The sequence below is a fragment of the Denticeps clupeoides genome, chromosome 12, assembly GCF_900700375.1.
Source record: "Denticeps clupeoides chromosome 12, fDenClu1.1, whole genome shotgun sequence".
In the NCBI taxonomy this organism is placed as follows: Eukaryota; Metazoa; Chordata; class Actinopteri; order Clupeiformes; family Denticipitidae; genus Denticeps; species Denticeps clupeoides.
The window spans coordinates 15,290,647-15,308,042 of record NC_041718.1 but is presented as its reverse complement, the minus strand read 5'-3'; the positions used below and the strand labels follow the sequence as shown (position 1 = coordinate 15,308,042).

General features: G+C 40.6%; 1 protein-coding gene across 2 annotated transcripts in view; it reads right to left on the bottom strand.

Annotated features, from left to right (window-relative positions):
- The window catches only part of poc1a (POC1 centriolar protein A), a 34,145-nt gene extending 25,395 nt beyond the window's left edge, over positions 1-8,750 (bottom strand). For both annotated transcript variants that reach the window (XM_028999422.1, XM_028999424.1), the window contains exons 1-7: positions 8,463-8,750; positions 7,931-8,015; positions 7,171-7,342; positions 5,682-5,861; positions 5,083-5,190; positions 4,780-4,895; positions 2,951-3,084 (exon numbers count right to left, since the gene is read on the bottom strand). In XM_028999422.1, the coding sequence (XP_028855255.1) occupies positions 2,951-3,084; positions 4,780-4,895; positions 5,083-5,190; positions 5,682-5,861; positions 7,171-7,342; positions 7,931-8,015; positions 8,463-8,477 (810 nt within the window). In that variant the 5' untranslated portion in view covers positions 8,478-8,750. The remainder of the gene's footprint in view (positions 1-2,950; positions 3,085-4,779; positions 4,896-5,082; positions 5,191-5,681; positions 5,862-7,170; positions 7,343-7,930; positions 8,016-8,462) is intronic.
- Between the last annotated feature and the right edge of the window lie 8,646 nt (positions 8,751-17,396).

Sequence of the window (17,396 nt, the reverse complement as noted above, 5' to 3'; positions counted from 1 at the left end):
ATAATTATAATTAACCAAGTTAAAAAAAAAAAAAAAAAAAAAAAAAAGATTAACACTGTGAGATAGTTGGTAGTAGGTCTGTCTGATGTAGACCATCCATTTAGGCCAGGGATACATCTGTTCTGCTGACGAGTCATGTTGCTTGTTTGAAAGCTGCATTAAAACCTACAATTTATCTACTATGGTGCAATTTATGAGCCACAACGTGGGCGTCCACACTGGGTTAGAAGCACTGACTTTTTTCTTTTTTTTTTAATTCAAATTCAAAGCATGGCAGAGCACTTTTTCAATGCTGTTAAAAGCTTCTGTTGTATTACACAACTGCACGGTGAGGTGAAAAAAAACGTCTGGGAGGACTAGAGAAAAGGGGGTCTTTCGTACACAAAATGGGGAAAGATGTGTGTTTGTTCCTGACAATTCAATCATGGTTCATGCAGGTTATAAACTGGACATTGCAAAGGCCCAAACTCTGAAATGTTAAGTTTCAGTTGATCATAGGAAAAGGTCATCAAGGATCATATTGCTCACTGTATGATGGTGACCCTTCAGACAGCTGCCAGTTTATTTTGACCATCTTTAGTGCATTAATATGTAATCCAGCATGATTTGGTGCATTAAAGGGAATGGCTCTCGGGAGCTTGTTTGCACCACGGTGACAGCAACACGTGCGAGACAGTCCATGCCACTTTGCCAGTGACTAATGCCCTTTTTACAGACTCCCCTGGCACCGGCTGCCTGTCTCACGAGTTCGCCAACACAGCAGGCCTTCTGCACAGACGGGCACTGGCGGACCACCACGCCACACTGTGCAATTAGCAGTTCAGGCTCCTCAGACTGGAGAACCGGAGCCAACACTGGGTGCAGCTGGCAGACTAGCCAACGTTGGTAAAGGGTACGGTGGAGTGTCCCTAGCTACGTCTGGGATGAAGCGGTCATAAATGAATTTTTGGCCAGAATGGCAGGGTAAATCCAAGGACTCCTGGTCTATTATAAAAATCCATTCTGGCCTTCATCAGAATGTGATTCTGCACACAGCATGAGAGACTCCCATATAACCAAGAGACAGGCTAATTAAATGCGGGGAAGAGCCGCAAATAGTTTTTTCAAATCTGTGGTCATTATTTATTTGAGAATCATAATGTGCTGCTCTAAAAGTTCGAAAGATACTTGTGCCACTCTAATTTTGTGAAAGGGGACGTGAAGGAATTGGAATACCACTATAATGGAGCAGAATGGAGATTGGTGAAACATTGCCAAAATGTTAGACTGAAGGAACACCCAGTCATTCACAACATTCTTGTGGAAGTCATGTAGGAAGCTGAGGTCAGAGATGGACTGAGATCATCTTTACAAAGGCCCTCACACACCAAGCCAAGAGCGATTAAGGTACTCTCACAGGGAGGATGAAAACATCTTGCACATCCGAAAAATGCAGAAGGCACTAATAAATCAAATCTGATGGAAACTTGGCTGTTTACAGCCACTGTGTTTAAAAAAAAAATTCAGAAAGTGAAATCAAGGCAAATAACAATAATCAACTTCCTGAGACAAAAAAAAAATTGTGAATAATAATTCCCGTTTTTTAAAATATATATTTCCACATGTATTCAGGTTAACGCATTTCTCCCTCCCTTCCTTCCCATGTTGATGGTTAAAGGAAGGACTTAGTGTTTTTGCTACACAGGCATTTGATAACGAGCATTGGGACTAATAAAAATGATGGCACGTTGCTATGCGAAATCCGAGGTGTGATACTGTTATTTGCACAACAGCTCAAACCAGATTTCCCAGAGGAGCTAAAATATGGATTTTTTTCCTTCCTAAGTAGACCCCTAAGGTGAGAAAAAAACAGACAAGAACCTGTGATTGGTTAATTAGTGCAGTGATTAATGCATGTCGGCAGATCGCTGAAACGAGTAAATTTGGAGAAACAATGTGGCTGCGGAAAATTTTTTGAACGACTGATCAGATAGCGTTTGGTACTGAAAGTAAAAAAAAAAAAATAATAATAATAATCCACACATACTGTGAAACAATAATTTAAGAAAACGGTTACTTTCTTATGTGTAAAACGACTTCAGTTTATTGGACTGAATGGGGAAAAAACCTAATGTAGTCTGATGAGTCCAGATTGACCCCAGAGTGATGTGGGGGATCGTGTCCCTTTTTTGGGGGCGCTGGGCAGTGTATAATCATTTAACAAGTCGTATTAAGCACTGGGCTGAGGTTTATGAAGATCAAGCCACATCCTCTGCTTATTCCCTTTCCACTTCACTGCCTACTATTCTCCCACTCAAAGCCCCCACAGACACTACAGCATTCTTCACCTTGTGTGCCCCACATTCCAGACAGTGACACATGGGTGGAAAGACTAAGCTTTACCTGACCTCACTGAAGCGGGTGGAAAGCTTTTAGAGGCAGCCCACGGTAATTCACTCCCACTGGCTGGGCTTGTGTGTGCACTTCACCAAACTGCTAGTGGGTTGGCTGCTCTCCTCAGCTTCACACACATACAAAGAGAGGGGGAGAGAGAGTAGAGCGCACAAAGCAGATACAGCCACTGATTCAGTGATGGTGGGCGGTTTCCTTGACGTTTTTTTAGAATACTCTTCGGAGGGATAATTCAAACAAAGAGGTGAAGAGGGAAAGCTCACATAAAGCTTCAAGATGGGTCTGGAGAAGGATCACTGAGCAAAAACACAGGTATGAACAGCCCCAACATACCTTTCTGGGAAATGCATACTGCTCTCTGAGGCAGCCATAAAGGTAAGAAGCCATTAGTTTATGCAGTGAATCAGAGCAAACTCCCTCATTGCCCAAAAGGAAATTCCCCATGGAAGGCCAGACCCCACTACTGATTAACCGAATGATATTTTCATCCGATGTACTTAATGCTTACTAAAACACTGTGCTTTAAACATGCTTCCCTCAGCTCCACAGAAGATTTTACCTGATGCCCATGTAATGTGTAAAGCAGTCGTCCTTCCACCAGGTCCAAGATTTTCAGCGTGGAATCGTTGGAGGCGGTGATGAGGTAGTTTCCAGAAGGGTGGAAAGAGAGCCCGTTCACCACTGCACTATGCACTGCGGAGGTGCAAAGCAGACAAGACAAAACCAAGAAATGGGTTTTAAGGGTGGCTGAAAAACGACTGTATAAAGATTTTCTGAACATGTTGAGCAGAAAGATTAACAGCCAGTCCAAGTTATATCTGGAACTGTTTGTTACATAACATTCCCATAACAACTGCCTGGCAAATTCTATTGACAAGTACACCTTACAATGACAGATAAAAGTTCCATTGATCCATTTTGTACTTGTATATTAAGCTAAGTCAATACTTGTCTATTGCATTCATAAAAAAAAAAAAAAAAAACACAGAATACAATACCTCAGGCCCTTATACTTTAAACTGTGAGCCTACTCTCGTGAAAGAAGTGCACTTAAGCTCAGACACACACTGATTTCACAGAAAGCCCTCTAAAAAAAAATAACAGACCACCTAAAGCCCAATTTTGGTATGAGGAAGCTTTCCCCCAAACCCAATTAAAGGTTGCCTCTCTGAGGCTGCTTTGGTACTGTAAAGAATTCCATGAATGAGTTTCACAACGAAGGTGTAAGACGACCCCTAAGGGACAGCCAGTGCTACTGCATCCTGAATCTAGAACAACAAAATGAACAAAACTGACACCACTTATTCCAAGAGTCCGTGTTTCTCCCTACAGCTGTTCATGGACGAGAGCAGATGCTCCACAGTGTGGATGGTATCAGCTATTTAGTCATGCGGACTGCGATTCTCCAGCCTCAAAAGCCAAGGATCATGAATCAGTCACCTGTGGACTAATTCCTGCAGTCAGGTCGTAGATAAGCTCTAGTTGCATGTCGGTCTAACGGCACTATAAATGGTAACCATGGTCTTCGATGTTGGTCGTTAACTTAGAGGAAACAATTCATTGGAGTGCAACTGATATCCAAGACAAAAGACTAGGCTCTCCATATCACCGTGGAGAGAGGATAATTACCACGTTCGGAACAGAAGCGTGGCTCCGCAGTCAGATTCCCCCCACTCTGAACCAATCTACTTCAATATGTTCTCTCTGAGAGAACCTTTTGTTCCAGCTCTGTAACTGGTTGTGGCTTGGTGATGTAGTCTCCACCCCAAAACAAAATTCTACCAATTGTCTATCATGAAATACATTTATATTGTTCCTATTGTGCCACATTACCAAAGTTGGCACCCATTATTCTACTTGTGACCATCACATTTGTTAAATCAAGCCAAGGCTAATTATACTATTCTAAGAATATTTCCAGACCAAACCAGATGGAACAACCAGCATGATTCATTCCTTTTCCCCCTAAATTATGATATATATATAGGCAATAATGTGTATAATTCAATTTTATTTTTTTTTGTCTTTGGTTTTGGACATCAGTAACAGACATCACAGCTGAACCTAAAAAAACTACGGGTGTGATCAAGCATTTGACATTGTAAGAAAGGAATCATTATGAATTGGCCATATTCTGTTCCAGCAAGGATTATTACTCTGCAGTTCTTGACATGAGTTGGGTAAGTAGTACCAAGACTACTCAAGGATGATTATGTGGCTTTCTTTAGCGTTTACAACATGCAACAACAGATGAACAAAAAATAGTGTAAAAATCTGAAGAAAGTCTAGACCAGCAATTTCTTTCTCAGATATGCTTAACATAATGGATGCATATATAAAAAACAAAATTATTATTGCACTTTACAAAGAGGGTGCAGAGCAACTAACCTTCATAGTGCTGCAGTAGCTTATGTGTGCGGATATCCCACACTTTAACAGTGTTGTCAGTGCTAGCCGCTGCAATGCAGGTACCACTGGGATGGAAGTCAACGTAGTTTGCATAACTAGATGACAAAAAATAATAAATATTATTTAAAAAAACAAAGCTTTCGTCTTAAATTAAAATCATTAATACTTTCATTAAATAAAATAACAAGAGAGATGCATGGAAATGTGGTAGCATTTCATAAAAATTCACATATTTTATTTTTTTTAATTCACATATTTTATATATATATATATATATCTTACCCTGCATGCTCATAGAAAGAGTGGATGCATTCTCGACTGGTCTTGTCCCACATTTTTACGGTTTTGTCATCACTAGCTGATACTATTAGCATCCCATCGGGAGAAAACCTTAAAAACGCAAGCATAGGTGAATCAAGATATAAATTCAAATGTAAAAAATGCAACCTTTTGCTTTACATCAACAAATAATGCTGTACATGATGCTGTAAATGTAAAGGTGTGGCATAAACAGTAAATGTGTGTGTGGCAGTCTTTTTTCATGTATGTTGAAAACTCAGCACAAACATATTTGTGAGACACAAATGGAAGCCGTTTTGAGAGTAAAAACGTTGAATGCACTGCATTAGTACGCCTACCCAATACTATTAATTTGTGGAAGCAGCTTGGAGTTTAAGGTCAGTCAATTTGCAAGATGACCTTCTTCAGGGTTTGGGATAACTGATTCAAGGTCATGGTCTTCTTAAACTATGCACTGTATCCGTTAGACATGTATTTGTTAAATGTGTAAAATGGAAAAGCTACAATATATACAGTATTAATATGTAATAATAAAGGTATTTGAGCTGAGAACATGGACTTTGAAATTTCCTATGACATACTTTGCACAGCGCACCCAGTTGATGTGCTGACTGAGGGAAAAGAGGAATTTTTGTCGATGGACAGTCCAGACTTTGATGGTCTTATCATCGGAGGCGGTGACCAGTGACTGGCCATCACTTGAGAAGTTCACACTGCGGACAGTTCCAGTGTGGGCTCTGAACACCGTGGACTCCCCCTTCCTGAGATTCAGACAGAAGCATTAAAAACAACTAATGCAATCAAAAACAATCCAGTTTAGAGCAGCACATGGCTGACATGACCTCATGGAAATCCCCTAACATGGTTATTAAACACAAGTTGTGTGCGGCCACTTTAGCAAAGCTTCAAATAATACAGTACATGACTCACAACGCTCACAGCATTCTGCTGAAAGGAGAAGCACATCCCAACAACTGAAGAAAGGAGAAGTGAATCCCTAAAACCGGGAAACAGGTCAACCAATGACTCATGCGACTGAGAAATAACGTCTGCTATCGAGCTGCGGGTCAGCTAGGAATCCTCAACTTCCATCCCATCTCGCAATCATGAGCATTTGGCCGCAGCCGCAGAAACTAGTGGCAAAATCAAATTCCCATGAATAACTCCACGAATGCCACAATTGCAGTAAATTGCAGTCTTTGTCTCCTGCTGTTGTTATGAAAGTCTGATGAATGAAATGTACTGTAAGAAACAAATCCCTAAAGTATTATTCAAAGTATTATTCAAAATCATTGAAATTTCATACAATCGCTTTGGTTTAAATGTGGCTGGGATTGGCACCTTTCTCAGCTTTACCGCTCAGCCTGTTGCGTGGCTGCCTTGAATTGTCTGCTACTGTTTTACAAGTTGCACTATGACAGCTGGGCTGAATCCCATACCCAGTGATGGTGTTAAATTCCCGAGCAGATATAAATGTGCCACGATGCTCCGAAATACACATATTCTTCTACAAGGCACTACATTGAGGGATAAGCATTCTTAACCGAGCCAATTAATTATTCAGACTAGACATTGCTACCATTCCTTACACCGATGTTTGCCTTTTCAGTGCTCCATGCTTCACATAGACTGTGCGGCTAACCAAGACATATTTACTTTTTTTAATATATATAATAGCTTTGACCAGCAAACATCCTAAAAGAAATTCTTATGATAAATTGGTGAACAAGAGCTACATTTCAGACTAACAACTATGTACATATTAATGATTAATACACATAGTAATACTGCCATCTGGTGAACACACATGGCTCTTGCAGTGCAGGCACATAACACAGCAACTACATAAAACAATTTTGTTAATGTGATAAGAACCTAGTCCGTCAAACATTGATCAAATATTGATTTACCTAAATTGTTTATGGCAAAATGTTCTTAAAGAAAGACTCTGTTTCCCTATTCTTTGAGCAGCAATACAATGGTTGATTTGACAGTTACCCGATATGAATCTTAGATGTTAAACATTAAATAAGTTTGAGCGTGTGTTTGTGTCCGGCTGATGTAACTTACACACTTGGCACCCAAAGCCGGACAGTCTTATCTCTGGAAGCAGAAGCCACCAGATGCCCTGAGGGTGAGAACTGCACCGACGTCACAGCATCTTTGTGTCCCACAAATCTATACGCCCTCATCTGAAGCTTCATGTTCCAGATCATCAGACAGGAGTCCATTGAACCAGTGGCTAGAACAGGCATTTAGGCATGTTTAATATTAATAAATCTGGACTGACCAAAAGTCACTCTCCACACTTCAAATTCACTACCATTCAAAAAAAAAATTTCTTGATTTTCCATGACAAAAGTTAAAACATCAAATACATCAAACTGAAAATCTGAAAAAGAGTTTGAAATAGTCAAACGTACATCTGTTGATGTACTAAAATAATTCATATGTTTTCAGATACTGAAAAATGTCTAGACTGGCAATATCACCCACATGAGGCCTTTTTAAAATTGAAAGCGAAGTGATTGTCACTTGTGATACACAGCAGCACAGCACACGGTGCGCACAGTGAAATTTGTCCTTTGCATTTAACCAATCACCCTGGGTGAGCAGTGGGCAGCCATGACAGGCGCCCGGGGAGCAGTGTGTGGGGACGGTGCTTTTGCTCAGTGGCACCTCAGTGGCACCTTGGCAGATCGGGATTCGAACCGGCAACCTTCTGATTACGGGGCCGCTTCCTTAACCGCTAGGCCACCACTGCCCCTAGGGACAAAAGGGACATTTCTAAACTTTTGAACGGCAGTGTACAATTAGCAGTACTTGTCACCTATTTGCTTCATGTTGCAGTTGAAGTCGATGCTGGTTACGGTATCCCGGTGGCCTTTAAAGTGCCTTTCTAAGGTCGGATCATCCTGAAACGACAACCAAACATACCGTGGTACTGACGTGACGCCCAGTGCCGACAATATGACGTGATGTCCTCATATACACAGTACAGGCCAAATGTTTGCACACACCTTCTCATTCAATGTGTTTTCTGTATTTTCATGACCATTTACGTTGGTAGATTCTCACTGAAGGCATCAAAACTATGAATGAACACATGTGGAGTTATGTACTGGTTATGGGTGGTAGTAGCGTAGTGGGTAACACACTCGCCTATGAACCAGGTCCGGTGACTGTGGAGGCCAGGTCTCCACTTTTTGTTAAGTACATAACTCCACATGTGTTCGTTCATAGTTTTTGACTCCTTCAGTGAGAATCTACCAATTTGGCCTGTACTGTATACATATTTCACTGTGCAGTAACCCTACTCACAGGTTACCAGATAGCCTTGTCTACGAGAACTCACAACTTACCAGAACGGTGGCCATTTCAACTATTTCACACAAGAAATCTACGACAACCACAGATAAAAAAAAAAAAAAAACAAATAAAAAAAGCGCCTTCCGGCAACAGGAACAGGTTATTCGCAAGCGCCGCGCGGTCAGAATGTCAGCAGCAAAATGCTGACGGCCGAGCAAACCGTTTCCAGAGCATCGACTTAATCGCGGCCGACGCCTAAAACGAATCCGGACCGAGGCAACATCGTCCGACGGGCCGACGGGCCGGGGCTGCGACAACGACACAACAGAACGCCGCTTCGGTTTACGCGCCGCGCCCGCCGCCCGCCGTGACGTCACGCGTCTTAAAGGGACCGCGCCGCGGCGGCGGGTTTCTCGAGTCGTCGCTTTTAGGCCGCACGCCGCCACGCGGCGCTGGACGAAAAGTCTGGGTTTTTTATTAAAAAAAAGTTTGGCGTGTTCATAAATTGTGGCACGTGCGTTATTGCCTGGTTGCCGTTGGATGGCGCCATGCACACGATATTGGGGTTCGGTTCGGGGGCAGCGTCCACTAGTTCGTGGAGCCGAGTCAAAGTTCATCGCCGTGGCAGTCTGCAAGACCTCTCCTGAAATTATTCGTCCGAGTAAATGCACAAAAGTTTTATTATATTTTATTTGATTATTAATATAATGCGTGTTGTGCTCGTTTTAAGCGACTCAAATGTCACTCAAAGCACTATTAAAATGTTCTTAAATAATAGGGCTGATGTATATTAAATGTATTTTAACCACAAAAGCACTTTAAGTATAAAAATGTCTGCTTGATAAGAATAATTTACAGTTTACCTTTACCATATTGCATCCTTATATCTCTTTTCAATAAACCAAAAATGGACAAATCAGATTTACTTGTTTGACTCTAACTAGTTTCTACCTTCTAACAAATCTATTCATGAAAAATATTTATTTCCAGGTTTGCACTGACACTAGATAAGGTCCTCAGCAATATCGTTCTGTTCAATATTTGAACATTTTTTTCATGTTAACCATGGTACTGAACATGCCTTGAATATTTATTTAGCCTCCGTTGGTATTTAAAGTCCCCACCAGTGGAACCAAAGAATGACTGAAGTTGCTTGGAATTCTCCATTCCAAGTCACTATTTACCTTTCCCATTATTGGCCAAAAGCCAATAAAAGCCGTTGTGTTACAGTCGTAAAGCGATGGGAACACCTCCATGACTATGGGGTTTCACACCACATGTCATTAAGGTGACCTTTGAACTGTCAACCGAGAGTGGGTTACATGGGTCAACTTAATCCTGTCCCCGATTCCTCCCACACAGATCACTCTGAATCCCTACATGTGGCCTAAAGTCCCTTTCAGAAGATTTGAGGCATATGGCCTTGTGGGTATGAATGGATTAGTAAACCACCAAAGTCAACAAGGGGGTAGTTCCAAGAGCTAACCTGCCAGCTAAGGCAGTTATGATCCTAAAGCAAAATATATAACCCCAAACCACATTATACTATGAAACATATATTATATTATGAATTTCTTAAAAAACACACACAAAAATAGTGAAAGTATGATTATTAAAATATGACATTATCAAGCCAGGAAACATTTTGTACTAGAAAAAAAAAAGCAAAATGGAAGACATGAACACATCACAAACAGTGCTAATGTTCCACCCTTCCTGTCACTGCATGATGCTGAGCAGTGGAAGCCTCTGTCATGTGCAGACATGCCTATTGTACTGCTCTCTGGGGTTTGCTCCAAAAACAGAGCTGAAAATAGATTACAGCTTTTGTCTAAAGATCAGCTGAATTTCAAGCACACGGCACTCACTGACCCTCCCACCCATTTTAATACATTAATGCAAGCTGTCCTGAAGTGCTATAATGTTCTAATTGCTATAAATGAAATGCTGTGAGCAGAATGCATTACAGAATTGGTCAGTGTCAGAATGACCTTTTTCAGGATAATAATCATTACAATTTTATGTGAAACAATATAGTATTATTAAAATGAACTTTAGATTGCCATGGTCAAGGAACTCTAACATACTAACCTATCACTGCTTGGAAGCAGCAGCTTATTTGCTGTTGATTAACTAATTTCAAGGAACTGATTCACTGAAAAAAAAAAGCCATAGATGTTGTTTGTTTAATGCGTTTCTTATCATTCCAGTAGTCTTATCATTCCATCATTAGTTTGCTCTTCTAAACTAAGCTGTCTAATTTTTGCTTGTGGGTGAATATGTTTTTTTATTTAACATAATGATACTGACAGCATTATATTTCTTTGGTTTATGTGGTGTATTTATATTATGGCAATGAAAAAAAAATGTAAAGGTTGAGCCAACTATACATAGACATAAAACAATTTATATTTTATACATATAAAATAGTCCAAAATATTAACATGCTTTAGCTGAGGCTTAATGTCTAGATGACATATCAAAAACTAAATACTAAGAGAAAAAAAGAAGTAATCAGGGACCTTTGATATGCTTTGAATTCAGGGCCATGGATTTTGACCTCTGGATTCTGTGACAGTCATCGCCAGTCAGCAAACCAGAGGTTCAAATGCAAGACAATGATAGGTAGGTAAGTAGGGAGAACTTTATTAATCCCTCTGGAAGGTTCCTCTGGGAAGTTACGTTTCTAGATATGTTTTTCCTCAACACGAATTGCATCTTAAAGCAAAGATTAAATGATATGATGGCTGCTAATGTGGCTTGCTTCACATCTGTGGCCAGGGGTGGATTGTTCTTTGTTATTACCAAAGGAAATATCTTGGTTAATAGGTATTTTATAACTGCAGTTCAAACAGAAACACTCTGAATGCACCAAATTCACAGAGCCCCCTTTATCCTATTAGGGAAAGTAGCTACTAAACTCCTTTACTCCATCTGTTGACTTATGTGCTTCTGATTGCAAGTTCTTGCCTTTGTACAGTGTGGCCTACACACTCATCACTGCAGAAAGCAAACACAGAGTTATACTGAGGGAATTTAGCAATTAGTATAGTAACAGCATATCAATACACATGGTATTCCTGATGTCATATGATGCACATGAGTATTGCATAACATACGGCATGTCGCAATCAACAGCTGAACTACGTCTGTTAATGATCATCAGACCGCTAACGGAGTATCCACTTAAACGTATGCGCTCAGATCACACAAGAATGTTACCACACTGCCAGTCGTGTAGCCACCTGACTGCCGCATTCCACACAGGGTTTTTTCCGCCGCAATTGCAGGTTTGCATGCACTTATCTATCCTAACATGCCATTACATCCAAACAATGAGCTTCCTCAAGCTCAGTGACTCACAAGAACATTCAGACATCTTGTCATTTGTAGTGACATGTTCATGGAAGTCTATTTGTGAACTTAGGAACATTCATTTCACGAATTCATTTTGAAATTGAAGTGTTGTGGGAGTGCACAGCATATGCTTATTCAAATTTTAATTCATTACTCGCATTAATTCCATTTTCATTATCTCTACTACTACAGGAACTGTCACTACCACTGCTGTTCTAATAAAGGTAAAATACTGAATTAAACTATTAAAATGCAGATTTTTACATTAGTGTGGTGGAGCTTATTCCTCTTTAGACGTCCTCATATGATTCCTGCTCACAGGACACATTTCATACTGTATTTAGTTATTACACTGTTGCCACAAGCAGACAGATGTGTGAAAACAAAAGAACCTTTTCGGGGTTTTCTTCCTGTTACGTATAGGTAGTCCTCATTAAAGAGGTTCGAACAAAACTCGCTAGACATGCTTTTATATGGTTTCTTTGAAGGAAGTCATCATTCCCACATGCTTCCTGCCAGTTACGTGACTAATCTCTGTTTACAAAGGTCTCTGTTGATTCCATCAGAGGAACCCCTTGGTTTTGTACAATGCTCTCACTGATCTTGGCGTGGCTTCGGACATCAGAGTCGAGTGAGATTAACCAGCCCAGGAAACCTGCTGTTCACTTTGCACAAAAAGTCACACTCAGCAGTGGGAGTATCAAAGATTGAAAGGACCCGAGTGGCACAGTAAAACGATTCTGAAGAACATCTCAACTAAAGAACATCCCTTGTGCTTAACTGGCCATTGAATCCATAACCGGTAATGACTACAGAGGAAGAAAAGAATAAATATATGAAGTTTCAACCATGTTGCGCCATTGCATATTATAATGGCTACGTTGTTGGCTTCAACTTGAACCTCCCGAATGACATTAGAGTAAAGGATACACCCAGGCACAAATACAAATCCTGTACACACAGTACCTGTACACTGCCAGAAAATATTTTTTTAATAAATGAACATTTCAGACATGAGCACTTAAGACCTATTCTTTATTCCAGTTACTTCTTCATCCAGCAATTTCCTTCACACAGCAACAGTCTTTCGTGTGAATGTGTCCAGGTTAATGACGTTATCCTGGGGAACAGCCAAGTCACGTTGCCACTTTAAGCCAGGTCATTTGAGTTCAGCGTGCAGCTGGCCGACCCTGTCCTGTCTAAGTCAGAGCGAGCTGCACGTATGGTCAAGAGTCTCTTCAGCGTCCCCCCAACACTTCAAGTGCCTTTCAACCATAATCGTTCTTTCTTTTTTTTTCTGATCTTTCCTCCATGCCCTTTCTGGCCATGAAGAGTTCTATCATGAGGTGAAAGAAAGAAAGAAAGAAAGAAATGGACAAAACAATACATTTGCAAACAAAGAGTTACATAATGTACACATGTGAAATGATGCATGGCTTTATTCTTTCATTAACCTGTTGAAACGCTAATTCGCTTCATTTTTTTGTAGCTTAAAAATACTGACAGGTGAGTCGAAAGGCACGCAGATGTCCTTCTCCTCACAATAGCAACAATTGTCCAGAACAAAGAGCCTTTGTTGCTCCAGCCACAGTGGTTCTCCCGGGAGATTTTCATCTTTCATCTCGTGAAAATCCCCTTTTGGAAAGAGGTTGGGAAGCTTATGCTGTAATTTCTCTGCTAACATCATTTGCCGTGTAAACAGGTTTACCTCATGCACCATTACCCCATGTGATCTGGGAGGAAGTTGTCAGTAAAGGGTTGTAAGAGCATTTTTAAAATGTTTTATTGGAACTGAAATTGTAATCATTTGTGGAAAACACTCATGTGTGACATAATGTCCTGTCACAGTTTTGGACAATTTATTGCTCAATAGAATAATAAACACAACTTTAAATATAAATTTAGGCAATGCTGATGTGCTACACCAGAGTGACTAAGTCGTTCCGTGACACGAATCACGTATTTTCTTGTGAAGGACTTTGTGGGGTCAAGGATGCTTCACATGATTGCATAGCACACCAGGGCCCCCGAGGACAACCAGACAGGGAAGCAGAGAAAATAAAAAGGTTCCTGATGATTTGTGGCTCTCGGTCACCAACAGAACAGCCTGCGCTGGTATTTGAGACTTTCCGTGTCGACCATTGGAGGCTGGCTGAAATTCCTGCCAGTAATTAACTAGGTAGGCATTGGTCCAATGTTCTCTGGACCTAGGTCTTGATGAAGTTTAGATTCTTAAAACTAGTATGTCCACGAGAGCAAAATCCCTTTTGTCAGGAGGAAAAAATCTCCCTTCAATTCTACCAGACCACCTTTCTCATGGGGGAACCACGTCATTTCCATGGCAAAAAGGATGTGTGACACCCATCCGGGAAGATTACACCCACTGACCACGAGTCCCACTGAGGATTTAGTAGCCGTTGTGGGTAAGGTGGGTGAACTGTATTACTAGATTCAGTTCCTGGTTTCTGATTCCCGATTCTCACTGTCCAAACAAGACATTCAAAAACAAGGCCTAATAATATTACTTCTGGCTCCACAGACGTTGCGTAAATGTTATTGCTATGCGGCTGTCATTTATCTGGAGACCACCTGACTTCTGGGGTGACTGAGACATGACTATCAAACCTTGCTGCAAAGTTCCTTACTTTAGCAATCCGTTGAAATTTCACACATGAGGCAACAAAGCAGCAGGCAAGAGGAAATCAACAGACGTTTTTTCTAAGTACTGAAATGTTCTGCATCTGAGAGGAGGAGGACAAGTCTGGAGGACTTTGGGGGGTGTTGACCTTGCTCATTTTCCCAGTTGTCCAGAAAGTCAAGGTATGCTAGTGTTATTACAGGACCTTCTGCTTTATGTCAAAGCCTCAAGGAAACACTGAAGAAATAAAATCAAGGCTGACTACAGCAATTACACCATTGGCAACTCTTACACGATGTCCTATATTTAATCTTTTTTCCCGAAATAGGTCATCATCATGAGTCAAATACACATGGAAGGGTCTGTTTTTCATTACATTGTCTAAATAAGACAGAGCGATTAGTGTCGTGTACTTTATTAGTACTGTCATCAATACTGCACCATGACAAAAGAAAACAGGTGACATGTGGGCCATCTGGCCTGTTATGCTGACCATGTCTCATTCCCATCATGTGGGTTAGTATGTCAGGCAATCAAATGGGGCTATCTGTGAGGGCTATTACGATTTCCCAGCAGTGAATGGAGGAAATTGTGAAAGTCTGTGCAGACTTTTACAATGAGAAGCAGCGTAAATAGGACACATGTTCCTCCAACTAATTACTAGTACACCTCAAAACATTAGAATTGTCTAAAAAAATCCTACTTCCTAAGTGATTTTTTGGGGTGTTAAAGAAATTTTATGAATAAATATATATTTTTGAATAACAAGTAAAATATTGTGCACTGTGTGTATTGTAATCCATTTGTTTATTGTCACTATACACATGTACAATGAGATTAAAAGCAACTCCTTCAGTGCAGACATGTATGTAGAAAAATACTAGAAAAAAGTAAAATACAAAAACATTTAAACATTTAAATGAAATCTGAACATAAAGTTATTTACTTTACTTTACTTTACTTAGCAGACACTTTTATCCAAAGCGACTTACAAGAGGAAGACACCAGCAATTCTCATTCGGTTTCTATAGATTATATATAGTTATAACAAAATATGAAATATGCTCCCCTATTAAAAAAAGTTAGACCCATATGGTTCTTATCCCTCAATATGTTGTACCGCCTACCACCAGTCCTGCTGGTTAACCTCAGACACCCACTCTTTTCAGATCACCATCACCAGTGTACTAGTATGGAGACCATTACAGACCACACCTTTCCAACACACTACGCCTGTTCACCATCCCCACTAGCAGGTGTTGCGGGTGTCCTTTGTCCCACATGTTACCTGCACTCGGGTTCCTCACCTCCTTCCTTGGGGCTTTCGTTACACATAAAGTGAAATAAAGACTGTTATGCATTGATGATCATGATAAAAGGGTACTTCCTCTTTTATATAAGAAATGGGTGGGGCTAAAGGATTGATGCTGTACTGATTTCAATTCAATAAAAAATTTGCATCAGGTACAGTCCAGTACCGTCTCATTCATTCATTCAATATACCAAGTACAACACGAACAACTGTTTTTTTACCCCCAGCATAAACCTGTTCCACAGCTGCCTTGAATTGCTGGAGTTCTGGCACAGGCATAGATGTTCAGCATGATTGCATGTGATGGGAGGAGACACATTTTATTATGTTTACAATGTTTTTGTGCATTCTGTCCTTGACTTATCATGTACATCTTGTTCAGGACTGTAGTAAGTCTACCACCTCTACAAGTTCAAGCTCAGCAAAAAGGCAAGAAATAAATACAGTACCAGTCAAAAGTTTGGACACACCTACTCTGTGGCAGTTATGCAGACTAAGATGAAGCAATTTTAAAAATCCAAGGCAAGAAATGTACATTTACGGCATTTATCAGACGGCCTTATCCAGAGCGACTTACAATCAGTAGTTACAGGGACAGTCCCCCTGCCTGGAGCAACTTATGGTTAAGTGTCTTGCTCAGGGACACAATGGTAGTAAGTGGGGTTTGAACCTGGGTCTTCTGGTTCATAGGCAAGTGTGTTATCTCAAATAGCTGGAAAAGTTCATGCTTCTTCTGATAGAAAGGTGTCAGGACACGCAAGCATCATAGTTTGTTGGGTTTGGGTCTGTGTAGCTGCAGACCAGTCAGGGTGTCGGTGCTAAACCATGTCCACCACCAAAGGTACCTTGTTGAAGTAAAATAATAAAAGAAGGTGGCCTGGTCAGATGAATAATGTTTTCTTCATTCTGCTTGAATGCATAGCTTGCCTTGTGATCCTTGGCACAGGGATGCATTATGGGAAGAATACAAGCTCTAAAGGCAAAGCAATGCTTTGGCCAAATTCCCCAGAAGGCAATTCAATCTAACGCCTATGGGATGCTCTGGGAAAAAAATTGGTCCATGGAGGCACCACCTTACATCAACTTATAGGACTGAAAAGTTCTGCTGGGGGACTTTGCCGCAAGCCAGTCAACAGATCCACATCGAGGCTTCTTTTTCATACAGTGTTCTTTCGCCATCAACCCATCTGCGCCCATGTGGGAGACACATGTATGGCTGCTAAGTCGAAATGTGTGTGTGTGTTTTAGCCTTTTTCACTGCTTCAGATTACATTTGCAAATCTTATTCTACTTAAAATGCACCTCACACTCGTCTTAAAATTTATGGTCACAGTCAAAATCTAAGCAAGGCCGGGATAAGGCGGTTCCCCGGGCCCCGTGTGAGTGTGTGTGTTTACCTATGCTCCGCTAAATGTAAGACTTAATCAAACATGTTATATGCTCATATAAGATTTATAGTCCTCCTAGATTTTATGTAAGGCCCCATCCCATCTGAGTGTGTCTGTGTGTTTAAAGTTCATAATACATTTCAATGACTTAAAGAGACACTTAAAGAGACAAAAATATCTATCTATATCTATTTAGTACTCATTATATGTGTATCAGATGAATATTTGCAAATCCTAAGGGAGACTGTGTGATGCAGTGATCCCAATCATAAATCGCCTCACCCCGCGGCAC